Source organism: Vipera ursinii (assembly GCF_947247035.1).
Source record: "Vipera ursinii genome assembly, chromosome: 1".
Lineage (NCBI taxonomy): Eukaryota > Metazoa > Chordata > Lepidosauria > Squamata > Viperidae > Vipera > Vipera ursinii.
The window spans coordinates 278134804-278161831 of record NC_139512.1 but is presented as its reverse complement, the minus strand read 5'-3'; the positions used below and the strand labels follow the sequence as shown (position 1 = coordinate 278161831).

Genomic DNA, 27028 nt, shown 5'->3' with positions numbered 1-27028 from the left:
TTAAAAACACAGCCTGATATGCTACTGAAGTCTATAATCGCAGGTGAATGACATAACGGATTCCTACATTAGGTACACCTGAAGATCTGGATTCACACTTGAATTAAGCTTTAGTGGCAAGATATAAGCAAAACTGTGAGCAGTAGTAAGCGCTACTTGCCTTCTGAGAAATTTTAAAATCCCTATCCAAACTATAGCTCAAATAGCTACACAAGCGCAACCGAGACTCCCGATGATGATAAAGCCACTTAAGCATCAGCTTCGACAACAAAATACGAAACCAAAGACTTCCTAAAATAAACCATTTATTGAGAAAAAAGCTTTTAAATTTCTTCAATCAACGTCTGCATTAACGAATCCAAGCTGGCCAATAAAAAACAGAAACAAAAAACAGAAAAGTAGAAGTTCACAGTCAGTGCACTCAACAAACAGGAGATTAAAAATAAGGTTCAGAATGCCTGATATAACACTAACTTTGTTTTTTTTTGAACCTAACAGTTCAAAAATCCTACATATGAACAATTACAGTTCTCAGTCATCTGAGAAACAGAGAAAGGACAAAAATAAGGTCATGGTCCATTATACAGTAGTAATGGCACTTCCACTGAAACATGCAGCTTCTTTTAAACCCAGGGGAACAACAGGTGCCAAGGAGAACAAACAGCAGCAGCAGCAGTAAAAGTGACGCTTGTCACTTGTGCAGTCTTCAGTCATGTTAGGCCTTGAGTCGTATCCTGTGTCTCAACACAGTCCAAATGTAAATATTACATATAGTAGTGATTCAAAAATACTTCACCCGAATACAGGCAACCATGTGTGTGTGTATAGCTTCATTCTTCATCTGTGCACACCTGGGTAGTAACGAGAGAACCGATAAATTAGCCCCATTAGGCTTTTCTTTTAAAGGTATGTTTCTCCTTCCCCGACAGTGAGGTATCTACTATGTAGGTGAAATTATATCATTCTTTTCCAGAGGAGATGGCTGATCCTCCAAAGTGTCAAAACTGCACGAACGATGCCATTGGACAGCTTCCCCCCAACCTTGGCCATTTCTGTGTGTGGGGACTTCAACCCCCAGAATTCCACGGCCAGCATGGCCACCAGTAAGAAATCTGGCAGTTGAAGTCTACCGGTATTAAAGTTGCCAAGGTTGGACCCTGCCCCCCTGGACTAAGCCAAATGTTGCACTTTGGAATCATGCTGATTGGGATTCAAGCTAATGCCCTTCATAACGACACCTGTCCTCCTCCAGCATCTTATGGCCGCTGAGCACAACTGGTTAGAGTTAGGATACTTTTATTTTGCTTTAAAGATGCTTAGCCCGGCAGGAAAACTGTAGGCTCCCTTAAGTCTGCCCCTACCTCCCTTTTGTGCACTGTGCATTGTCCCAAAGGCACACAAAGCCTAAGTTGCCAATAGGGGAAAACTCTGGAAATGCAAGCAATGTCTTTGTCTCCCAGTTAAGTTGGGGTTTGTTTTTTTTTTACATATTATGCTGAATTATTTATGTTGTTCCAGTTTTTTCTGATGACTCTAAAAGAAGAAAAATGTATAGCAATTGCTTATGAAGACTGGAACTAAAATCCACAAGCTCTTTTTAATTTAAAGAGTTACACTTACATTCTAAAGCAGGGCTTTTCAACCTTTTCACCCATTGTACCACTTTTAGGATATGGCAACATCTGACTACCACCAGTTGCCTAGCTCCAGCCATCTCTCGCTTAGGCTTGTGTGGTGCTGCCACCAGTTCAGATCATTCCCCTCCCCCGCTACCACTTTTCTGGGATGGTCAGGTGCCAATGTACCACAGGTGGTACCCGTACCACTGGTTGAAAAGCCCTGTTCTAAAGAATAAGATCCCCAGAGTTACTATCAAGAATAGTCAAGCTTAACTAACCTTGACAAATGAATGATCGAGGAGCTGGCTAGCTGTCCATCTCATCTTTGGATCACTCTCCAGGCAATGAGAAAGGAAACCTTTTCCTTCTGGACTTATCCTTTCAGGAATCGGGGGCTTATGACCCATCCCTACCCTATACATGATCTGAAAATTATGCTCAAATTCATGCCAGGGTCTCTGTAACAAAACAGAAGTAATCCAGGTTGAGAAACTGAATTTTCTCACTGATTATAGACACACTGTGGTAAATTAGTTGCTGCATTTCTTCTTTGATAACAATAATCTCTGATAAGTCTAATGAATAAACCTGTTGAGTATGAAAATTCATAATCACATGGGGTGGGGGGCAATTCCAATCACTGGGCAAGATTTAGCTATCTCTCTGTTCCATTAATACATTTAACAACCAAGCAATGCACCAAACAATGTTCCCAAGCAGTTCTTACACTAGTTAGGCTCTTATTTACAATGTTCGCTTATCTGAAATCTGGAAACTAACTTACTCCCTATTTGGAGGTAGCAGAAATCTGTGCAGACTTCTCTGAGGTCTTCAACTATGCTCAAAAAGATACATGAGCAAAATGATGTTGCAAGGACAAGATTCATTCATACTTCAACTTTAATAAATAGGTTCTATGCGGTTGAATCAGTTCTTTCTATTAAGCTTAGGAAAATATACTCAGGATTTCAGTCAAACTTAATTATTCTCTTGCCAGTGACTTTTAACTGAGCAAGGTTCAAGTTATTTATCATCCCAGAAATCCAATTATGGCATGTTTTAGATCATTCACAAGGCACCCTCAGTAACTAAATTGACTTAATGTCATATAGCAGGGGTCCCCAACCCCTGGTCCGTGGACTGGCACCGGTCCGCAGCATGCCAGCAAGTGGGCCGCACAAATAAGCAAAGCTCCATCCTCGTGATGCAGGCAGTCTTCAAAACCACACCCCCTCTGGTCCAGAGAAAAATCTTTCTCCACGGCAACCGTCCCTGGTGCCCAAAAGGTGGGGGACCTCTGTCATATCGGAGACTTACCTTCCCTGTGACCATTTCAATCACGACGCATCCAAGGCTCCAGATGTCTGCTGCTCGTCCATGGCCTTCTCCTTTAGCTCTAGTAATCACTTCAGGAGCCATGTATGCTTTGAAACAACACACAGGGTCACATCAGTTTATGCAACAAAAGGAACAGAAGGCTTCTCAACAAAGGGATTTGTCTGAGAAACCAAAGCATGATCAGTAGTGAGCTACCCGACTCTGCTGCCATGTTTTTAAGTACAAAGTACAACCTTCGGTTATTCTATGTGAACTTAAGGTAGACATTATTGCTTATTTTAGAAACATTTTCACAAATTTTATTTTGCCTTTCCAAGATACTCTCTCTTTAAGAAAGAGCTACAGGTGTCCCGCTCGCTCTAGTGCAAGGAAAATATTTTCACACAGTTTTATATCCCTACAGGACTAGTACAAAGCTAGAAGTTAATTATAAAACAAGTTGCATACCCCTATAAAATCGCTTTGCATAATATCAAAAATAATAATAGATAATATTGACGAACGCTTTACCGATCTGCAGAGTTTGGACAATTATGACAATGCAACCTGAAGATCTTATTTTTGATTTAGATTTACAGATCTGTAGTGACACTGACATTCCAGAAGGTGGCAGGACTTAAGCAATGTTGATCAAGCTTGAAAACCTAAACAGTAGGCTAAACTATTATAGGTAGTCCTTGACTTACAACAGTTCCTTTAATGACCATTCAAAGTTACAACAGCCCTGAAAAAAGTGACTTATTGACCATCTCTCACACTTAGGTCTAGTGCAGCATCCCTACGGTCATGTAATTTACATTCGGATTTTGACAAATGGTTCACATTTACGACGGTTGCAGTGTCCCAGGGTCATGTGACCACCCTTTTGTGACCTTCTGACAAGCAAAGTACAAATGGGAAAGACAGATTCAGGGCGTTACTAATTTAACAACTGCAGTGATTCACTTAACAACTGTGGCAAGAAAAATCGTAAAAGGGGGCAAAACTCCCTTAACAAATTTCTTACTTAACATCATAGGTTTTGGGCTCAATTGTGGTCGTAAGTCAAGGACTAGCTGTACTTGGAACAGAGGACAGGTGCTTTGTTGAAGATTAGAACTTACATTCCCATAATATAATAAGATATCAAGTCAATAGCATACAGTAGAGTAGAGAATCTCAATGGCTACTAGATGGTGTTATATGCATAGATTTTGTTGCATGTTCTTCCTTACCGGCAGTTCCCAGAGTACTATTCACCTCCCCAGGCATCGTCTGGGTGTTATTCTTTAATTTTACGGAGCAGCCAAAATCTCCCAGCTTTATCAATCCTGATGATGTAAGAAAGATGTTTGCTCCTAAAAGTCAAAATAAATAAATGAATGAACAAACAAAACAAACAAGATCTCACAATTAAACATTAGAGAAGAGTTTAGATCCAAATTGTTACAGTGTAATCAAGCTATAAATGTACATGCATTATAAATATCTGGACAGTTAATATTCCTGCTCACAAAGTCCTATAAATATCCCGCATGCAATCGAGGATGGGCGATCCACAGTGTATTTTGCTTTGATTCCTTTATCCGAATCTTATTTCTGACCCAGCATTCCTGCATTCTCCAAATAAAAGATGGGGACTTTTAATTGTGTGTCCCTTTCACGATCTCTTAAGGCACAAGGAAGAATCGGGAAGAAAAACTGCCATTAGTTTGCATAATTCCTGATCCCGCAAGGCTACTAGCAGTTGCTCCTATTTCTCTTCTCCAGCTTGAGCTCTGAAAGGGAGGAAGAGCTTCCATCTGCAGGATGCTTCCTCAGTGCATTGCTATGGAAACTGAAAATGGTCTTCAAGAGAGGGAGAAGCAGAGACGGAGCCGCATACTGTAAATCGTTATTCAGGCAGGTCTGTCTCGCTGCTTCAGCTACTAGGCTATTCTAGAAATCTGCAAAAGTGAGAAAGGGACGTTTAGGCCAGGGGTAGGCAACCTTGGCTCTTTTATGCCTTGTGGACTTCAACTCCCAGAATTTCTGAGTAGCATGGCTCAGCTTGGAAACCTCTTTCTTTTCCCTCAGCGTGGCTGACTCAGGAATTCTGGGAGTCCGTGGCACATAAAAGAGCTGAGGTTGCTTACCCCTGGTTTAGGCCAATCCTTGGATCATGATGAATTACATTTAAAACCCAGCTGGAATGGCAATTTGACTTTCAAATGGTGAAAAACAACCATTAATATCCTGTGGTCAAGCATAACTGCCTGCTGCTTCTATTCTCTAAACAATCTCCTAAACATCAGCTTGTAATATTTTCTTTTGCATATGCTGATGCAATTATTGTTGTAACAAGTGTCCCCATTTGTGTCTTGATTAGTGGTCTCAGTCCAAAGGCATCCTTCAGATTCAGTGGAAAGTGTCAGAATTTTCTGTTATTTCCTAATAACCTTCTGTTCTCTTCATTTATATATACTGATCACAACTCTGAAAGATGCAATCAGCCATACATTCTTGGCTGGCAAGCAAGCAAATCTCTCTTAAAACAGCCAACTGTGGAGCAGAGGAACTGGGAAAGAATGAAAATAATGCAACGTGTTATTTGAAGTGATTTGTTTCTAAAATGTATATCTGTTACACTTGGCTTTAAACAAAAATCTGTTGAGCAGTCCAAAGTAGAAGAGAAATCCAAATAAATTACTACCTTTAATATCTCGATGCACTATACCGTGTTCGTGCAACACATTGATGGCAGTTGTGATCTGCTTTGTGTAGAGTCTAATAACATGTTCTTGGAGGCCCAGCCTTGACACTTCTTCTAGCGTTCCCTCGTCACAATATTCCATAAAGATATACATTTCTTCCTGTAATTGAGGTGCAGAGTTTTAATTGGACATCCTCACTAGGCAGAATGCAGCTTTTTATTTATAGGCACGGTCCAATAAGCCCTTGAATGTGAAATATGAGAGCTACTTTGGTGTAGTGATTAAAGATACTAGGTTACAAGCCAGGAGACCAGGAGTTCTAGTACCTCATTAGACACAGAAGCCTCCCCATTGCTTGCTCACAGCCCTAGACAAGGAAAAACTGTGCTCTACCCACCAACAGTAGGCTGTGTCGCGGAATAATTAACGTAACAGTCTAAAAGCATAACATAGCTGGACATATGAGACACACTATGGTTACATGATAAGACACACATGACACACAGGCGCAGAGAGCGGAGGAAAAAATGTACAGTCAGAAATGAGCTGCTGACAAAATTAAAAAAAACGGCAGTGACAGGCTGGTTACACTCCATAACCTTCAATAAAGTAGGCTTCATCTTGCAATGGTCTGATTACATTAGGGTGTGCGACAGAGTCCAAATCCTTTTTTTTTTGCCAACAGTCCATTGTGCGTACAGTAGAAAAGAGGACAAATCTTTGCCGTGGTGAGCAACAAACATGGCTGCAGCAAAGTACTCATATAATTTACTAAATGTCTAACTATAATAAGGGAATTGTGGTTTCACATGCTTTTTACTGTTGTGCTTTGTTCTTTCTCAAAGAGTAGCCTTTTTTAATTCCAGCCAAAGGTAGAAAAGAGAATCAAATCTACTCCATCAGCTACCCTAAGAAAAGAGTCCTCTCTCCTACTTTCACCCATTTGAAAAAGAGCCAGTTTTTCAGGCTATGCAAACTCTTTCTGGTAATTAAAAGAGGGACTCATGTTGAAGGTAAATTTTCTCTTTTTCCTTCCCCTGTCTCCTTTTCCTTGCACATAATTTCATTATATTATTAAGACAACAGGTAGATGATGAACATCTAGCAATTGTGCAAGTATTTTATTGTATTTATTTATTAATTATTATTTATTAATTTTATTTGTATACCGCCCTTCTCCCGAAGGACTCAGGGCGGTGAACAGGGCAATGCATGTTAAAAGACAAAATACAAAAATTAAAAGAGATTAAGCAAAATGCCCACAACTCTTACAATAAGTTAAAACACAATAAGAATAAGTTAAACCACATTAATAAAACCCAACCCCATCCCATCAGGCCAAGCCAGCTTGTTCGAAGAGGTAAGTCTTTAGATTGCGCCGAAAGGAGCGGAGGTCGGGCGCTATCCGGAGCTCAACCGGAAGATGGTTCCATAAATCCGGCGCGCCCACAGAGAACGCCCTCCCCCTGGGGGCCACCAGTCGGCATTCTTTGACCGGTGGCACCCTGAGGAGGCCCTCTCTGTGGGAGCGCCTCTGAGTGGTCTTCAAGGGCAGCCCCATGTAGAGAGTATTGCAGTAGTCCAAACGAGGTCACGAGCGTGTGAGTGACCGTACGTAAGGCATCCCGGTCTAGATAGGGCCGCAACTGGTGCACCAGGCGGACCTGGGCGAAGGCCCCCCTAGTCACAGCTACTATATGGTCTTCTAAAGAAAGCTGTGAATCTAGGAGGACTCCCAAATTGCAAGCCCTATCTACGTGGGGTAATAACTCACCCCCCATAGAAAGAGATGGGATATCCTGAATATCCTGAGATGCCGGTACACACAGCCACTCAGTCTTGTCAGGGTTGACTTGAAGCCTGTTCCTCCCCATCCAGACCCGAACCGGCTCCAGGCAGAGGGACATCACGTCGAGGGCATCACTGGGGTGGTTTGGGGTCGAAATGTAAAGCTGGGTATCATCAGCATACTGATGATACCCAACTCCAAAACCACGAATGATCTCACCCAGCGGTTTCATGTAGATGTTGAACAGGAGAGGCGAGAGGACCGACCCCTGAGGGACTCCACAAGCGAGAGGCCTCGAGGTCGACCTCTGCCCCCCTGCCAACACCGACTGCGAACGTCCCAGGAGATAGGAGAACCACTGAAAAACCGTGCCTCCCACTCCCAATCCCCTGAGACGCCGCAGCAAGATACCATGGTCGATGGTATGGAAAGCCGCTGAGAGGTCTAATAGGACTAGGACAGAGGAATATCCCCTGTCCCAAGCCCTCCAGAGATCATTCACCAGCGCGACCAATGCCGTCTCCGTGCTGTACCCGGGCCTGAAGCCCGATTGGTATGGGTCTAGATAATCCGCTTCATCCAGAACCAGAGGGAGCTGATGCGCCACCATACTCTCAACAACCTTCGCAAGAAAGCGAAGGTTGGAGACCGGACGAAAGTTATTTAACACAGCTGGGTCCAAGGCAGGCTTCTTGAGGAGAGGTCTTACCACTGCCTCCTTCAAGGCGGCGGGGAAACTACCCTCACTCAAAGAGGCAGATATAACCGCCTGGAACCAGCCTTGTGTCTTCTTTTCTCTATATCACAAGTTGCAAAACCAATTATAATAGTAATTTTAGTAAAATTACAGTAAAAATAAACAAAAACAAATTAATATAACAATAAAATGGAAAGTGAAAATATAATTATTTTTTTCAAAATAGCAAACAAAAAGATCAGAATGTAGTAAATAGCAATATATAAAGAAATGGCTTCTCCCTTCTTCACAAGCAAAAACGATTTTATCAGTCTGTCATCTTAAATTAACGATATCTCATCTTTTATCTAGAAGCAAAATGTAAAACTTCATCATTTCAGTCCTGAGCAGCAAAAATCCATTTAGGTTTTACAAGAGATGACACTACATCTATTATAACTTTGATCAAACAAACTTTATATGTTTTCCTTTTCCTTTTAACAATCTTGATCTTTAGTCTCTTCATATGTCCTAGACTAGAATTTGATTTCATTTTTTCTTTGTCCCTTATCATCACTTTTTTTTCTCCAAAGTTTAAACAAGTCTTTTTTAAAAATACAACATAAGAAAATTATCCAGATCAATCTTTCGCTTTGTTATTTGTATATCCCTTTTAATTAAACATTAGCTGGTTTCGTTAGTATATCCAGTGTAGCATTTTTTTTACATACTGTTCTTATAGCTTGCCATTTTTAAATCCAGTTTCACATCAGTTTCAGATCAGCTGACTGCAGTTTCAGCAAGATGGCTACTGTCCTGCTTCTAGTTTCAAATACTGACTCAAACACAGGTTCTGTTAGGCATATGGTGTTAACCTACAATGTTGGGTTGAAAATATATTAACCATAATGCTATGACTTTAAGAAGTTAATTGGCCAATGGGTGTGTAAGTGTTCTCATGGCCATAAGAGGAAGCTAGGAACATAGCTTCTCTCTCTCTCTGAATTCACTGCTCTCTACTATTACTGTTTCTGCTCTGCTGTTGGTTTACTACTGTTGTAAACCTGAACTGTGTATTGACCTCTGGACTGGTAAGAAGACTTTGTAGTTTGGACTGTTGCTATTGTGTATGACTTGGACTGTTTATTTTTGGACTGTGCATTTTTGTTTCTACACCACTTCAAAAGTAAACTACTTTTTGTTTTTATAACTCAGTGTATTCTTGTGTGACTTTTACTGCTCTCAGTACCATTCCTTGTCTGTGCAACTCTTTGGTAGCACAAGGAGACCTCTGCACAACAAATTCCTTATCACTGGTTATGGGCCCAGGCCTGTACTGAGAGTTAGTACACACAGTATTCCTAGCTGAGTTTGTGTTAGCTATTTGGTGTAAAATGGCACAAGAACTGTTGTCAGGCATCTCCTGGATAACCCGGTTGGATGGGACAAACTTTGTTTCCTGGTCCACAAAATGCTGTTTGCTTTTGCGCAAGGAAGGACTATGGACTGTTGTAAATAACCCACCAGATACTACTGCTTGGGATCCAGATGACGAAGAGGATGTAAAGAAGTTAGACGACTTTAAATGAAGCAATGAGAAAGCTCTTTGCATTATTGGGCTAACACTGAATGACCAGCAGCTTGTCCATATTCGTGGTGAGGAGTCTGCTGCTAGGTGTTGGGGCATTTTGCGAAGGCTTTATGTTCGTGACAGTGTGGGTGCACATATACACCTTACACGTAAGCTGTTTAGGGCTCGTCTGCAGAAGGATGGAGATATGCTGACCCATTTAAATTACATGAAGGCAACTTTTCAAGAGCTTCATGAAAAGGAGCTGATTTTTTCAGAGTTGCATCAGGTCTACATTATTCTGTCATCTTTGGATGAGAGTTATGATGGGTATGTTTCTTCTTTGGAAGTCCTGACCAGAGAGGAACTGACATTGACTAACATTACTGGGAGACTGCTGGAAGAGTCCAGAAGGAGGCGTGACAGAGACCAGCTGAGAGAGACACAGCTACAAGAGGAGCAGCCATTCACCACTGCTTACAACGTCAAGAAATGTTATTCTTGTGGGGCTAGAGGGCATATAGCCACATTCTGTAGAAAGGGTAAAAAACAGAATGTAAATAGCAGTGGAAAGGCTAAGAAGAGCATTGGTTTGGCTGTTTCTGGTGAACCAACATCCAGAAATAATGAATTGTGGGTTGTTGATAGTGGGGCTTCACAATGCATTACTAAAGTGAAAGAGAGGTTTATTAATATGAAAAACAGCAACCAATATGTTTCAATAGCCAACGGTTGGAAGATGAAGGCCTCTGGTGAAGGTAATTCCTATTCTCCATGCATTGATGAACAGTTACCTATGTTATATATACCTAAGCTAAGATTCAACCTTTTATCTGTAAGGGAATTGGTTAAGGTTGGGTTTGTGGTAACATTCAGAGGGGAGCAATGCACTATTGAGAGGAATGGAACCTGTGTAACTGCTAATTTGAAAAATTGTTTATTCGTTCTCACAAGTAACCAGGTTAGTACAGTTAAAGCTAAATCAATATGTGAGAACAAGAAGCCACATGATGAATGTATACATTTATTGCATAGGCGGCTAGGGCATGTAAACTTTAACTCACTACGTAAAACAGTTGAATTAGTAAACGGAATTAAACTGAAGCCATGTAGTAAGTATTTGAATTGCAATGCCTGTAATCAGGAAAAGAGTAAGGCAACTCCTGCAAACAGGTTAAACAGTTTCAAAACAACTGTACCTTTGGAAGTTGTGTATGCTGATTTAATTGGACCCATGAAACCAAGTTTAGAAGGGTCATGTTATGTTTTAAGTATCCTTGACCACTACTCTCGTTACGGATTTTGTTATCTGCTTAAGTCAAAGGCAGACACTTTCCAACAATTTGCAAACTGGCTGAAGTTCGTGGAGAGAAAAACAAACAGAAAGGTTCAGTGCATAATTACTGATAATGGTACTGAATTTACAAATAAGCGTTTTGTTGATATGTTAGAATCAGCTGGCATTGAGCATAAACGTTCAGCCCCTTATAGGCCTCAACATAATGCATTTGTTGAGAGATGTGGGCAAACGTTACAAGCCATGATGAGAACCATGATAAAAGATTCTGGCTTAACAGATAGACTGTGGGGGGAGGCAGCAAAATGTGCAAACCATGTTTTGAATATAGTTGTTAATACTTCTACTGGTAAAATACCATACACTATATGGCATGGTAGAAGACCAAACCTTGATTATCTGCACACATTTGGCACCCCAGCTTGGGTCCACATTCCTGCACAACTCAGGAGTAAAGGCCAACATAGGGCTAGGCAATTATACTTCGTAGGTTACGAAGCTAACCATAGATCCTATCATTTCTGGGAACGAGGCACAACTAATGTATATAACAGTGCGAGTGCAAAATTCCTTGAGCACGTTGGTTGGGATAGGTTAGAGCAAGAAACCGTTAATACTGATCCTCTAGTGTTTGAGGACTCCTCTGATAATGTAACTAGTAATGATAATACATCTCCTGTAAATATAAAAGATGAAGAGGAGATAGGGGAGATAAAAAATTGAATCAGAGGAAGGAGAGGAGTCAGAAATTCAAAGCCCTGTAATTCCTTGGCGTTCAACGCGCATTAGACGTCCACCTGATCGCTATGAAGCTAGTATAGTATGTCAGGTTAGTTCAGTACCATCTAACTATGATGAGATCAGGATGTATCCTGAAAAGGAACAGGCATCATGGAAAGCTGTAATGAACAGGGAGTTAAAGTCTTTGCAGGATCTTAAGGTCTATGAGAAAGCTAAACTGCCACCTGGTGAGCAAGCTATAGGTTGTAAATGGATATATAAAATAAAGAAGGGAGTAGATGGAACTATAACCCATAAGGCACGTTTGGTTGCACAAGGTTTTGCCCAAACTACTGAGGATTATGACGAGGTGTTTGCACCCAGTCTGAGGGCAACTACTTTAAGTCCATTAGACAAAAGCACATAAGCTTATCTACAACGGAGGCTGAATTTTCATGTCTATCAGTGTTATGTACAGAACTGCTAGTGTACAAACAACTATTGTTAGATATGGGTTTAGATGTAAATGATCCATTTATTGTATATGAGGACAATCAAGCTGCGATAAAGATGGTTAATAATGCTGCAGTAAGAACAAGATCTAAATATACTGATCTTCGTTATTTAAATGTCAGACAATGTGTCAAAGATAAATTAATACAGCTAGAGTATTGTTCATCTGATGTAAATATTGCAGACCATTTTACGAAGGTACAAAGTGCTGTGAAACACAATGCTAATTGTGAAAGAATGTGCATAAGATTGTAAGAGTTATATATTATTCTACCCAAAGGGGAGAATGTTAGGCATATGGTGTTAGCCTACAATGTTGGGTTGAAAATATATTAACCATAATGCTATGACTTTAAGAAGTTAATTGGCCAATGGGTGTGTAAGTGTTCTCATGGCCATAAGAGGAAGCTAGGAACGTAGCTTCTCTCTCTCTCTCTGAATTCACTGCTCTCTACTATTACTGTTTTTGCTCTGCTGTTGGTTTACTACTGTTGTAAACCTGAACTGTGTATTGACCTCTGGACTGGTAAGAAGACTTTGTAGTTTGGGCTGTTGCTATTGTGTATGACTTGGATTGTTTATTTTTTGACTGTGCATTTTTGCTTCTACACCACTTCAAAAGTAAACTACTTTTTGTTTTTATAACTCAGTGTATTCTTGTGACTTTTACTGCTCTCAGTACCATTCCTTGTCTGTGCAACTCTTTGGTAGCACAAGGAGACCTCTGCACAACAAATTCCTTATCAGGTTCCATGGGAATTCACTGTTTACTCAAGGTCAAAGAGATAGCAACAGTCAAAGCATGCAAACGAAAAGAACAGTCTCCAATAGACCCTTGCCTGAATGATCAGCTTTTTAACAAAAGCAAGCAGAATAATCCAAAATCAGTCCAAGATTCTGAAAGCCACATTAGGATTGTCAGCCAGTCCAGAGCACAGAATTTCACAAGCAGAATCCAAACAAATTGTCATGCAAGAGCCGGAGATCAGAGGGTTGTTTCCAGCACAGGAAGGCAGGTCAGGGCTGCCTCTTAAATCAGACTGCAGGCATTTGCAAAGATTTACTCCCTTGCTTGGCAAGAAACCTCGTAGAATGTTTTTGCTTTGTTCTCCTATGCCAGAGCTGGGAGGCCTTATATTATTCTCATTTGACTGCTCCAGCTGTCAAGGTTGTACTTGTTCTCAATCAGCCTTATATGATTCCTGGCCTGGTGTCTCTTGAACCCCATTCCACAGGTTCAGCTAGAGCAACTTCTTCAGTCAGAATCTTGAGTCTTAGGCTATGATAGCAATTCTCATTATCTCCTACAACAGAGGTCTCCAACCTTCCTCCGTTGGCAGACCAGAGGGAAAGAGAGGGGAAAGCATTTTATGCACATGCGCACATACAAAGAGGGCTGCAAGCATGCTTGACGCAAACGGAGCGGTGCTAGCAGCCACTGTTTTTGCTGTGCGGCACCTTGTTTTCCCCACACGGTGCCCTGTTTTTATAGTGGCTGGGGGGCAGCCTGTTCCACAGCCCACAGGTTGGGGACTCCTGTCCTACTGCTTGAAACCTGCCGGAGACACTCTTATGGACTCCTTTGAGGAGCAGCTATCTGAAGAACTTAAGGGTAAACTCAAGTCCACTCCTGTCCAAAGAAGGATTACAAGGAGTCAGTCTATTTGCTGGCTCTTTATTTCACCATGGTACCAAAGCAATGCTCAATTTGCCATTTCTTCCCTGGAAGACCCACTGCAAAACTAATTATAGGAAGGCCAAACAGAATCCATTTTTGTCTTCACAAGCATTTGCCAACCATTTCAAAAGTGACATGAATATGTAAACTACACTTGGATTACCCCTCTCTTCAACTACTAAAATCTTTGGGGTAGAGAAATTACAACAGATGAAGGTTAAGGGATCAACCCCTATGAATCCTTTAACTAACTCCACTGCTCTTTGTTGGGAAATTGGAGCATGCTTCTCACACATTTATAGCGAATGTAATCCTGGAACATTCGCTATATGCTTACAAATAAAATGAAACATAAACAGAGTACATAGCTTAAAAACATAAAGCAGGACCAACATCCCGGTATACTCATGATCAACTAAATCCATTTTAATTTGTACTCTATGTTAACTGCAAAAGACAGTGAGCATCGTCACCTTACCCTGTGAAGTTCTACACCAAAGTAGCGGACTAGATTAGGATGCTTAATGCCTTCAAAAATTTTCAATTCATCTGCAGTTTCTTTTATCGTTTTGTGATCATTGGGTTGAAATCTGATCTGCAAAAAAAAAGACATTATATTTCATGAGTGTTGCAAACCAAGCTAACAAGAAGACTAGAGAAAAGCAATACTGAAACCACACACCAGTCTGTTTATTCTATCAAAATGAGTAAGAACAATCACAGATCTGTACAGATGTATCTTCCCTTCTCCTCAATTCTATTATATCTAGGGCAAGTAACAAAAGTTTAAAATCTACTACAGACAAAAGAATTACAGAATATTTACCAGTCAGCAAACAAGAGCTGACCTTCCATATTTCTTCATACAGCAAGTTATTCAGTGCTGCTAGTGCAGCTACTGAGAGGCCTCTATCTTGTCATTTTTGCCCATGCTTCTGTTCTATGTTGAATACAATGGGACGCCTCTCCTTCTGATCCTAAGAAGCAAATATGTTGGTAGGAAAGGGGCATTCTCTCATGGTAAATGTCTTAATTTAAAAAGCTGCCATTAAAATAATTAAATAAATTACACAAACAAACAAAAAATATAAACATATAAAATTGTTTTACAAGCACATAGCTTACTTCTTTCATTGCCATCAATTCACCAGTGTCAACGCTGATACAGGTATAAACTTTCCCATATTGGCCTTCTCCTGCAGAATTGTCATTTAAAAAAAAAAAAAGAAAAAATATTTTTCTACGTCTTATCAGAATAAGTCAGTTACATATCATCTTCTGCAGAATGTTTACATAAATTGCTAAGCACATTGGTTTGTGCTTAAATTGTAAGCCGCCCTGAGTCTTCGGAGAAGGGCGGGATATAAATGGGATTAAAATAAAAAAATAAAAAAATGTGTGGATCCTTTCGTTAGGTGCCTTGAATGCTCTAGGAATGAACAATCTAATTAATGTACAGGCATTTAGACAGAAAATGTTTTAAACACACACATACAAAGACCAGAGTATCACATATAATAGCTCCGTTATGAAGAGTGCATATTAACACCATCACTTAGCTCCTGACCTATTCCATCCGATTCCAAAGCTAATGAATTCTATCTAAAATATATGTCATTTAACCCTAAGTACCTCTCTTTATACAGTTGTATTACAGGGCAGATTTTACTTCTAAACCATCTGTAATAACTTACAGAATATCCTGGACTTAGCATGCTTTAATCCACCATGGCTTTTTAAACAAACCAGCAATTACAGTATAAATGCACAAATTGACAAAAGCAAAGTCCTTCAGCCAGATCAAAATAAAATATGGAGGAAGATACATACGTGCATCTCATTTCTGGATTAAAAGCATAAATGTAATAACTGAAATATCTAGAAGCAGCTCCCTAGAAACTTACCAATTTTGTTTCCTCTTTGCCACTTAAAAGTGACCTTTCTTAAGCCTACATGCATGACATTATCGTAAGATTTGGGCGTGTCACAAACTTGGCCAATGATGTTTTTCCGTCTCATTTCCCAGTACCTCTTTTCTTCAAACAGCTGGACAGATTTCTGAACTGCTTCCATAGGTCCCTGTCTGGAAGCAGTGTCTAGAAACAAACAGAATAGGCAAAAGCATTGATTATGAATGAACTACAGTTATTAACCTACACCGTTAAAACAGTATGAAAACTATTAAGAGATGCAAGACTAATAAAAGCTCTAAATATTCTAAAAAATTGTCTTTAGTAAAATAAGAAGTCAATCATTTAGATTTCATATATATATATAAAAGAACAGTTGTAGGAATTAGGTATGACTAGTCTAGTGATCAGATGGTCGGCAGTTTGGCGGGTCAAATCCTGAGTGCCCCGTAACAGATTGAGTGCCTGTTACTCGTCCCCTGCTTAAGGGGGAGACCTTGTATCATTCCAGACGGAATGCTGTTACCTTCCCACCGTAGTGGTCCCTATTTTTCTACTTGCATTTTTACGTGCTTTCGAACTGCTAGGTTGGCAGAAGCTGGGACGAGTAACAGGCGCTCACTCTGTTACGTGGCACTCAGGATTTGACCCGCCAAACTGCCGACCATCTGATCACTAGACTAGTCATACCTAATTCCTACAACTGTTCTTTGCAATGTATTGCATCTGGGTGTTTTTTTTATTTCCATACATATTACTTCCCTGCATGTCTTGTGTCTATGCCTGCACTGGGAAGCACCGGGTAGGCTGCATAACCCCACTTTAGGCACACGATTAGGAAGAAAGATGAAGAAAGACTTAGAATGGAGCAGCAACCAACATTGTCTGGTGATTGTGCCTCCTATAGGGATGCATTCAGGGATTATTTCTCCCCACAGCCCTGACCACAATCTAACACACTGGTCCAATGGTTTCCTAATCCAGGTGGGGGTGTGTGTGGAGGCAAAATCACCTAGCCTTATTATGCCTAGGGGGTGATTAAAATCTGGGTCTCTCTGCTCCCAGTCCTTCACCTTAATTATTACACCACACTGGTTTCCAAATACATGTATGTATGTGGATGTATTTGTACCGAACAAAGGTGACAAGCTCCAAGGATGGTCGCTAGCAAGAAGAAGAAGGTAGGAACTGACACTGATTTAATCCTCCTTTTATATCCCATATAACAGGGACGGGGCCATGTAGATGATTTTGAACTTGTATCTGTCATCACTGGCCATGTTACTCTTGTTAACTGGAAGTGACATCTGAGGGCAAAGGCTTCCTAGACTATATTGAAAATATCTAGAATATGGATACATGTATAAGGATATGCTTGAAGGAGCAAATAAGAGAACAAGCTTGGTTTGTTCAGCCACCAATAATATGAATAGAGTTTGATGCAACTGTAAGAAAAATACCCTTGAAGAGAAATACTAAATTATAAGCTACTATGGAATGGCAGTTTGAAATACATTTCTTGCCAAAATATCAAACTTTTTTTTTTAACCTTTGGTCTGATTGATGAGAGTCCGAAGCTCCCAACTTCTTCGGGCTGTTCCGCTTGTATCCCCTTTTGGATAAGATGGCTCTGTGAAAAACAAAAGGTGCTGTTAAGAAATGTACGGCGCGTGCAAAAACACAGCCAAAAACTGATTTCTCGCCCTTTGATCAGCAGCTTTTAAGAGTTCCTGCTGATTTTAACATGAGGGTGAAGGCTATCATGAAGGTGCAAATGGGGCTCCACAGCAAGAGACACTATTCACATGTACATGAACTGAGCCATGAAAAAAAAGCATTGGGCCCCTCGTGTCCTATTCTTTATTCTAGAGACAGGAGGTCAGATGTGGAGAACCAGTCAAGGAACTAGCATCCCTACTCCTTCTACAGACTACAACCAATTCCCCCCCCTCACGGCAAAAAATAAGTTCTCTAAGTTCTCAAGGATCAGCAGATCCTTAGATATAGCCTGCATTTATTTTAAATTTAAAGTGGAAGCATGCTACAGCTCACACAAGACATTTTGGACTCCACTGCAATAGTTTAAAATGAATACTCTGGGGAAAAATAATAATAACGGTATATGTAAAAAACAAACCTGTGCAAAAGAAAATAACAAAGTGAAGAACTAGAAGCTTCTATTTAAAAAGGAAAGTGAAGAGCAAAGTAATTGAAATAAATGAAGACCGTTCTCTCCATTAAGTGTAACGGAGTGGACCCGAGCAACGTTGCATTTAATGGAGCACATTAAATAAGAAAAAGCCACACAGGCTAGTGAAGGTTAACTTAACTATACAAAGTGTTCCTTTTCTTTGTACAAGAAATGGAGTTTGAATGTTCAGACCCTGACTAAAGAATACAGGTAATCCTCGACTTACAACCACAACGGAGCCCAAATTTCTGTGGCTAAGCAAGACATTTCTGAAATGAATTTTGCTCCATTTTACAACCTTTCTTACGAATCACTGCAGTTGTTAAGTTAGGAACATGGCTGTTAAGTGAATCTGGCTTCCCCAATGACTTTGGTTGACACAAGGTCACCCAAAAGGGATGCCGTGACCCCGGGACACTGCAACCATCATAAATATGAACCAGTTGCCAAGCATCCAGATTTTATTCACAGCATCACAATTTTATTCACAGCAACAGCACTGAAGACTTAATATACCCCTTCATAGTGCTTTATAGCCCCTCTCTAAGCAATTTACAGAATCGGCATATTACCCCCAACAATCTGGGTCCTCATTTTACCGACCTCGGAAAGATGGAAGGCGCAGTGAGGGATGCTGCAACAGTTGTTAAGTGTGAAGCTGTTCATTACTCACTTTTTCCAGGGCCATTGTAACTTTGAACAGTCACTAAATAAAATGTTGTAAGTGGATGACTATCGGTATTCAAAACCCAAGGACATCTTAGAAAGAAGCTGCTTTTTTGAATTAAAAAGGAAACGAGTGCTAATTTTTGCAACAAGAAACTGACTACTTCACTTTCAGGGGGAAAAAAGGGACTCCTGTCCCTGCCTGGGCCAAGAGCTCAGCTGCTTGCTTAAAGAACTAAAAGAAGCAAAATAGATTTTAAAAACCAATTTGGTGAACTGTGGACCTTTACCCAGTGTTTTACCCAGCCTTTATTTATTTGAAGCTATTAGACTCTATTGGATATTTATGGCTAATGCACTCATAGCCACTAAGAAATTCAAGCAACTGTGCCTAATTATCCCATACAGAATTCAATAGGTTCAGCAAAACAAAATGCCTTGTTTCGAATAACTGAATCTTGATTTAAATAAGAAACAAATAATGTCTAATTGTTTTACATTTTGTGCTTGAATAGTCATATCAAATTACTTGAAGGGTCATACAAAAATGCAAGTTATCCAGCAACTGGCAATTTTCTAGATTATATTTAAGTCAAGATAATTTATTATACATTTAGGTTGGATTCCTCCAAAACTGGGCTTTCTAACTGTACTGGACTATAATTTCTATCATACTTATGTAGTACATAAGCATGGAATACATCCATTGGCACGGTAGATGGGAATGTAGTACCTAAAACAAGCTGGAGGCCAGGAAGTTAGGAAAGCTTAGCACAAAGAAACAGCAGATGAACCAGATTCACATATGCAATTCTGGCAGCTCCAAAAGCATACGAATACTTTTGGTTGATATTAATCCCTTTAAATGAAAACAGGAAACTGTTATATAAGAAATTCAGTGAGAGCACATCTTTCAAACTATTTCTCCATTATACTGTACTGTTGCAATTACCCAGTTTCTGTAAACCTGTGCAAAAGAAAAGCCGAAGGTAGTAACCAAGCATCTTTTTTTTTCTCCGTCTCTGGAGACGATGCAAATACGCCAAGGTTTTAGAAAAGGTGGATAGTATTATTGTCTTCCACACGAAAAAAAATATGTGTTTGAGCTCTTCCAAAGCTGCATCTTATTGGCATTCACGTATGGGCTAAATTGCAGGAAAGGCTCTTCCGTTCCTTTAAGGTCCATGACTGCAATTTGCTTTATAAACATGTTTCGCCTGTATATTTATGTGCAGAAAGGGAAATGACGCAACAGATGAAAGAAAGGTTGCTTACTTCAACTATTTACTGTCCAAAGAAGATGCTCTTTGAGCGATAGCTTCCTAGTGAATGCTTTCCTTGGGTATTTTTCTTTAATTTCATGCCGCAAAGACGCTTTCTTTTAAAAGGCAACTGAACTTTCTTGTTTTGCCTGAAGATATTTGGCGTCTTATCCAAGAAGCTTCTTCAGTTCTGACTTGAATGGCGGACAATGGAAGGATTTATACTCCTTGCAGTCATGTGGTTGTTAGCCCTCTTCCTGAGAGTCACTGAAGCAAAAGTCCAGTTGCCTTTTGAAAGAAAACACCTTTGGGATAACCATGACCTCGAAAACAGAGAATCTCCATAGGTATTTAATTTAATGTCTTTACCAACAAGTTTGTAGCAGCCTTCTCAACATCAGCTCATATATATATATCCCAGAAAGACTATCTCCTGGGAAAATCTATTTCAAACCTTCTTTTCAAACCAGCTAATTTAACTCTTCGGTTTTTAAACTTGCAGATCCTCAAGTGGTTTTATTAGTGGTCACATAGTTGTTATACCTATTGTCATAGCTACCAATGTTGAAGTCCAGGCAATTTCAAACGAAAGTGCCATACAAATAAGTTTCAAGACTGGAATTAATAATAAAATAAGCTGTTCTAAATGTTTTTAAAATCTGACTCTCATATTATATGGTCAAAATCTCCACAATTATATCAGAGTAAGGATACCAAACTAAAAGTTAAGCAGAAGCCTTACCAGGATATGATAAATATATTTTACGGGAAATAGTATTCATATACAATCATCATTATAATAGCACCTTCTCGTTCTTCTGTGGGACTTGAATGTCGGCTTAATGATCTAAACTGTAGTTCAGCAGCAATTGAAGCCAGACGATCATTTTCAGGAACACTGGAGCCTCTGTTTTTTAAAAAACCAAAAAAACCCTTCAATTGTTTTACTGATCAGGACTTTTACTCCCCCCATTTCTGAGGTGCAAGAAACTGAAAATGCAAGTAAGAACACAGCCGTGCCTGGTTATGTTAACCAAAGGTACAGTTTAAAAAAAACAAGCTAAATATTTGTAATATATATCTATATCTTATACTATCTATATCTATAGTGTGTGTGTGTGTGTGTGTGTGTGTTTGTGTGTGTGTGTGTAATCTCCCCATATCCATAATCCTGAATAAGGGAACTTAAACTGCTAGTTTTTAACTGTTTTTAATGTTAGAATCAGTGAAACTAAATGCAAAAAGAGCCAACATATACAAATGCAAGCATTAAGCTGCATTTATGCATAATAAAAAATAATAATCAATGGTGTCACAGGAAATTGGTGACCAAAATCTTTGGCATTACTATAGGCCAGCTTTTTGCAAAGAGTTTTAATTGACAGATAAACAAACTTTAGTTTTAGGAAGCATTGGTTTCATCTCTGGCTTGCAAGTACATGCATATAACACCATGTATACGTTCTCTTGGCCCTGGTCATATCTCAAATGTGGATTTGTGCTGGCTGTATAATTGGTCTAATTTCATGTGACTTGAATCACAGGTATAAAAATGCAGAAAAGATAGACAAAATGAATTGCATGCATCAAAGACAGAACAAAACCAATTCAAACTTCTTTAACAAAACATGCATTATCAAAAATGTAGCTGAACATGCGCTTCATACAAATGTCTAAGAATTTCACACTCTGAATGGAAACAAGTCAGTCATGGGGAACACAAAATGAAACCAAGAGGAACTACTGGGGTCTAAGGATGAGTGGCATGAACAAGAATGAGTCTGCTAGGCTGGGGAGCAGAGCTACCTGAGATCATTTGCACTGCTGATGGGTTTTGGCTGAGCTGAGTCACCCCCAACAGGAGTGGGGCGACTGAAAGCAGGGCTACAGTGGTTCCGTACATCACATGGGATATTCCTTGTGCTGCAGCGAGAAAAAAAAGCTTCAGGGAAAAAAAAAGCTCTGGCTCCACTTTAAAATGGACTCTTTTTTTAAAAAGTAAGACAGCAGCCTGGAAACCAAAATCTTGTAAAAAGTTAAAACTTGGCTTCTAACCCACGAGAAAGATTTCTAAACATGGAGTGCTAAAAGTCAAAATCAGAAAGAAAGAAAGAAAAATGTAACGAAGGGCATGGCCTATTTGAGAAGTATCTTGGGATTTTAACTTATGGGTATGTATTCAACTAACCCACTAACATCAAAACATGGAAGCCACCATGCCATTGATGAATCCACACATATGTTTATTTTAAGAAACAGAAGATAATGCAATACCACCAAAGCTTATCTTCTCCATCTCAGTTCCTTGGCAATCTTTTACAAGTGGGCATTTTAGTAAATTATAGTAAACAGCATCAATAGCATCAGAGGCATGTTCTCTTGGCCTCATTCATAAATATAGTCTGATAGACTGATCTGAGGCACAGCCTTCTTTTCTTGACCATCTCAAGATTGAGCACTCAGAAAGGAAGGAAAGAAGGCTGCAGAAATAGGAGCATAGAGCTAGGTTACATATAGGTGTAGAAAAAGGAAGAGTTGCTTCGTTCTGATTGCCTTTGCAGACCTTGTACCCTGGAGAACAAAAAAGCAACAATATAAAGAGTGTTCTTTTAATTTAAAAATCCAGCTTAGGAAGAAGAAGAACTAAATTACTTCTTGGCTTGTCACTCAGTAATGTCAAAGGTGCAATTCCATTACAGACAGGCATGCTGCACCCACTACACAAAACAGCAAGTCATTACCAAGGTTGAAGTTGTGTTTTTCTCAAGAGTGCAAACACTGTACTTCAGTGTAGAAGTGGAGGAAGGACAGCTAGAGAATAATACTGCTGGAACTGCTTTAAATCCTTTATTTTTGTATTTCATTAGTTAATAAAGTTTGGGATAAGGCTTTATGTACCTGAACCCTTCAGGTGTTGGGATGATGAGGTGAGGATTTGGGGGATCACTATGGCATCGAGGTACTTTCACGGGGCGAGGACTATTCCGATGAATAGCTGCAAGCAAAAAGAGGCAAGAAAAGGTCAATTGTGTGGGAACAGGGAGCATCAAATCACACCTTAAATTATATGCTGATTGAGTTATAGTATCTTTGTCAAAAATGAGAGAATGCACTGAAATTCACTGATTTTGTAAACTGTTTTTAAACAGTCCATGGTTTTGTCTTCAAACGTGTCTACCAAACTGCTAAAATGAAAACTTTAACAATCAAGGTAATAAACTGAGCAACAAAAACACAGGTAAGAGTAAAAAGTTATCTAAGTCCTAAGCCAATTCCAACCTTGATGAGTTGGTTAATATGTCTTCAGGGCTACAGAGACATAACCCAAGAGGTCTTCTAGGCAACAACCCAGAAGTGGTTGTTGCTTACAAGCCCAAACAAGATTGGCCAGCTGGTGTTACCTGCTATTTAACTTGCCTGTAGGCATAATTTTCACAATTAACTTGGACTGGTTTGAAGTGACTCACTTTTCAGGCCCATCTTTGATGAACAAATTCATTTTAATATTACAGGTAGTCCTCATGGGATTAGCAATTCAGACATTAAGCAAAATGGTTGCTGTGAAATCGTGACTGGGCTTATTATCTGAACTCAGCTTTTCTTTGCTTTATAGACTTACAACGGCCGTAAATGGGAAGATTGTTAAGTTACCATTTTATCACTGTTGCAACTTTGAACAGTTGCTAAATGAAGTAGTTACTTTAGTAGTTACTAAACAAGGATTACTTGTATTTGAATAGTTCTTTTCTATAGCCATATAGATGCAGCCATGCTATTTCAACATAACCAACTCCTTTGTTACACATTTCCTTCAGAGAAAGTTACACCTAGTTGTGAAATACATGCTGCAGCCTGCCAATGAGATTCCAGATTTAATCATATAGGCTTGTACCCCCAATGAAATAAATCAGCAGAATGGTATCATTTTTCCACCTCCTTGCCAACTGTAACAGGTGAATGATGACTAGCTTTCCAGTCACTTGGAGAACAGACACTCAATGGGCTAAACTTAAGTTTGCAAGGCATAATATGTACTCAAAATTAAGGAATCTCAGATAGGATCCTGTGAAAGAAATGCACAGCGGTAGCTAAATATCTGGATTTTATGACAACTGTAAGAAAGTACATTCTAGTTCGTTCCTCTTGATTACAAATGCTTTAGATCCATGTTAAGATGAATAGAAGACTGCAATAATGTGCCCAGTGGGGGAAGCCTTTGAAGAGGATCCAAAAACTTCAATCAGTAGAAAATGCAGCAGCAAAGCTATGGGCTGCCAGGAGTTATCCAAAACATGCAACTCCATTGTTATCCACTGGGCTTTTAGTTTCAGAGCTCATTTGAAAAACTGCTCATTACCAATGCAGCCTTGAACAATCTGCGCCAGGATTCCTAAAATGCCACGACCTCCCATGTGAAGCTGCCCACTCTTTGAGATCATCTGGAAAGACCCTGTTGCATTTCCTGATTTCCAAGACTCATTTGACTGGAATGTGCGAGACAGCCTTCTCAGCTGCTGTGCCCAGACTCCAGAATGCCTGCACCTTGGAAAAGCAACATGGCTCCATGCCTAATGTCATTCTGATAAAATCACTCTTCGTCTGTTTTGTCTTCTCTTTCTTGCTTCTATTTTTAAATCCAGGCCTGGAACCTCATATTTTAAAGTTGCTAATGTTGCTATCCACCTTGTAATTGTTACTAAATCAGTGTTTCATTTTATTTCCAAATAACCTAGATCATTGAAGCCTTTGAACTATGGTGCTGGAGAAGACTCCTGCGAGTCCCCTGGACTGCAAGGCGATCAAACCGGTCAGTCCTAGAGGAGATCAACCCTGACTGCTCTTTAGAAGGCCGGATCCTGAAGTTGAAACTCAAATACTTTGGCCATCTAATGAGAAGGACTGACTCACTGGAGAAGAGCCTCATGCTGGGAAAGGTTGAGGGCAAGAGAAGAAGGGGACGACAAAGAATGAGGTGGCTGGATGGAGTCACTGAAGCAGTAGGTGTGAGCCTAAATGGACTCTAGAAGATGGTAGAGGACAGGAAGAGCTAGAGGAACGTTGTCCATGGGGTCGCGATGGGTCAGACACGACTTCACAACTAACAACAACAACAACAACCTACATCATATCCATTTCCCCAAGCCATTAGCTTCAAACTTCCATAGAAAAAGACTACAGCTGCTGCCTTACCAAGGTACAAACCTGTAACAGGACTGTGAGGCTTTCCAATAACATGGCCGATACATTCATTCATCAATGACTGCAAACTCTGGTTAAAAAAAAAAACAGAACAAAACCATTGCAAGCCATACTGCTGTATCTTCAAACCATGAGCAATAAATACTCTGGGGACCCATTACATTAATTTAATATAAATTGAGCCATTAATTAAATTAATAAGAAGAAACCATTAAAATCCTTTTTTTTAGCAGAACAGCCACTGGTTTCATATATAGTTGGCAATGTTTATCCATTTGAAATGCATGATTAATTAACAGCATACCAAGAAATCGTCTTCGGGCAGAGCAGAAATAAAGGCTGGTTCAATGGCTTGAAGAAAATCAAACCCCTGCGTTGCCCACCTGTCCAACAGAAAGAAATTATTTGTTGATGTTTCTACCAAAAGCCCTATTGAGCATACAGGTTACTCCTCAACTGGGACCGGAACTTTGGTCGCAATTGTGGTGGTAAGCCAAGTCACTCATGTAACTGGACCAGGTGTTGTTGTTTATTAACTGATTTTACAGCAGTTTTTAAGCAAATCACAACTGTAGTCTGAATCACATGGTCATGAAGCAAATCACACGGTCATCAAGAAAATCATCAAGAAAATCCATTGCCTCTGCCCGGCCTCCCCTCCGCGGCCCCCTCACCAGCAGCCCTCCCTGGAAGAGAGACACCCCCGAGCGCGGCCCGCAAGGAGCAGCGCAGCCAAGGACATGGCAGCCAGGCAGCGGGGACAAGACTGCGCTGTCACACCCCTTTGTGCGCAGTTGATGCTGCGGGGCGCGGACAGAGGATGTAGCTGCCATGGCACTGCTGGGCCACCTGGGCGATCGGCGAGCTGGGGAGGCAATGGGTGGCCCTGCGGGTAGGCAGAGCAGGGCGGGGTGGGTGGGGGCTGGTTTGGCGGCACTCGGTCTCTAAAAGGTTCCTCATCACTGACCTATAATAATTCTCTGTTATGCTACCTAACCCTTGCCTTTCAGGTATTTGTAATTTAAGTTAATAGGATTAATTCAAGGTTGCATACCTAAAGCTACTTTAAAACTATTAATCAGAAACAGTAACTTCCACACGTTTCATTAAAGGTGCTTTATAAAAAGAAATCGCATGGATCCCTCACATTTTTCTAAGGGCCATCATTTTTTAGATGAAAAATAAGATTCGGTAAAAAATGATCAAAATGCCCTCCAAACAAACAAATGGGGGGAAACTGCTGATATTTGGACTGACAAAATCAAGAACCAGAGTAGAGCTCAACTCTGAAAAAACAGTGGATATCAGCCAATTAGATATAAGCCAATTTGGCATTTTTGCTTTAAATATGCAGGGTTATTCATGCCTTAACCACCTCCTGCTAAGAGTAACAGTAATATGCTTTACATGGGGTCGCCCTGGAAAAGCACTGGGAAGTAGCAACTGGCATATGTGTCAGCTGGAGCAGTGAGGAGTGTATTCCATTAGACTCTGGTGACCCTGTGCTGTTTTGAAAGCTGCACTGGTTGCCAGTGGTCTTTTGGATACAATTCAAAGGTGCTGATATGACTTTTAAAGCCCCACATAATAGGGCAAGGCCCCTCCAGGTCCCATCTTTACAAAATGTCACCCAATAGGATTTTGGAAGATGGCATTATGGATTTCTACCTCCATGCTTTGGAACTCTGCCCCACAGAGATCTGCTTTGTTCCATTCCGTCCTCAGTTTTAGGAGAACAACTTATATCTAGGTATTTCGTGCAGGCAGAAGGAGGCACGCAGACACTGGGAGGCACATAATTTTGTGTATTTTTTGACATGTTTGACCAGTTGCTGCTTCCAAATGCTTTTCCAGGGCAAAGCCATGTAAAGCATATTACAGTACTCTTAGCAGTACTTCAAAATCAGTGTATTAGAAAGGAAGTTCCC

At 40.2% G+C, this 27028-nt stretch overlaps 1 protein-coding gene across 6 annotated transcripts in view; it reads right to left on the bottom strand.

The window, feature by feature from the left end:
* Positions 1-288: 288 nt before the first annotated feature.
* The window catches only part of MAP3K4 (mitogen-activated protein kinase kinase kinase 4), a 71543-nt gene continuing 44803 nt past the window's right edge, over positions 289-27028 (bottom strand). For 2 of the 6 annotated variants that reach the window (XM_083372892.1, XM_083372894.1), the window contains 13 exons: positions 25405-25483; positions 25092-25170; positions 22800-22896; positions 20708-20808; positions 17332-17412; positions 15777-15968; positions 14998-15068; positions 14351-14467; positions 5629-5788; positions 4172-4294; positions 2937-3043; positions 1898-2077; positions 289-851 (listed from right to left, as the gene is read on the bottom strand). In XM_083372892.1, the coding sequence (XP_083229018.1) occupies positions 831-851; positions 1898-2077; positions 2937-3043; positions 4172-4294; positions 5629-5788; positions 14351-14467; positions 14998-15068; positions 15777-15968; positions 17332-17412; positions 20708-20808; positions 22800-22896; positions 25092-25170; positions 25405-25483 (1408 nt within the window). In that variant the 3' untranslated portion in view covers positions 289-830. Of the gene's footprint in view, positions 852-1897; positions 2078-2936; positions 3044-4171; positions 4295-5628; positions 5789-14350; positions 14468-14530; positions 15069-15776; positions 15969-17331; positions 17413-20707; positions 20809-21707; positions 21825-22799; positions 22897-25091; positions 25171-25404; positions 25484-27028 lie in introns of those variants that run through there. The other 4 variants (XM_083372896.1, XM_083372893.1, XR_014493688.1 and 1 more) reach the window with 4 other exon arrangements.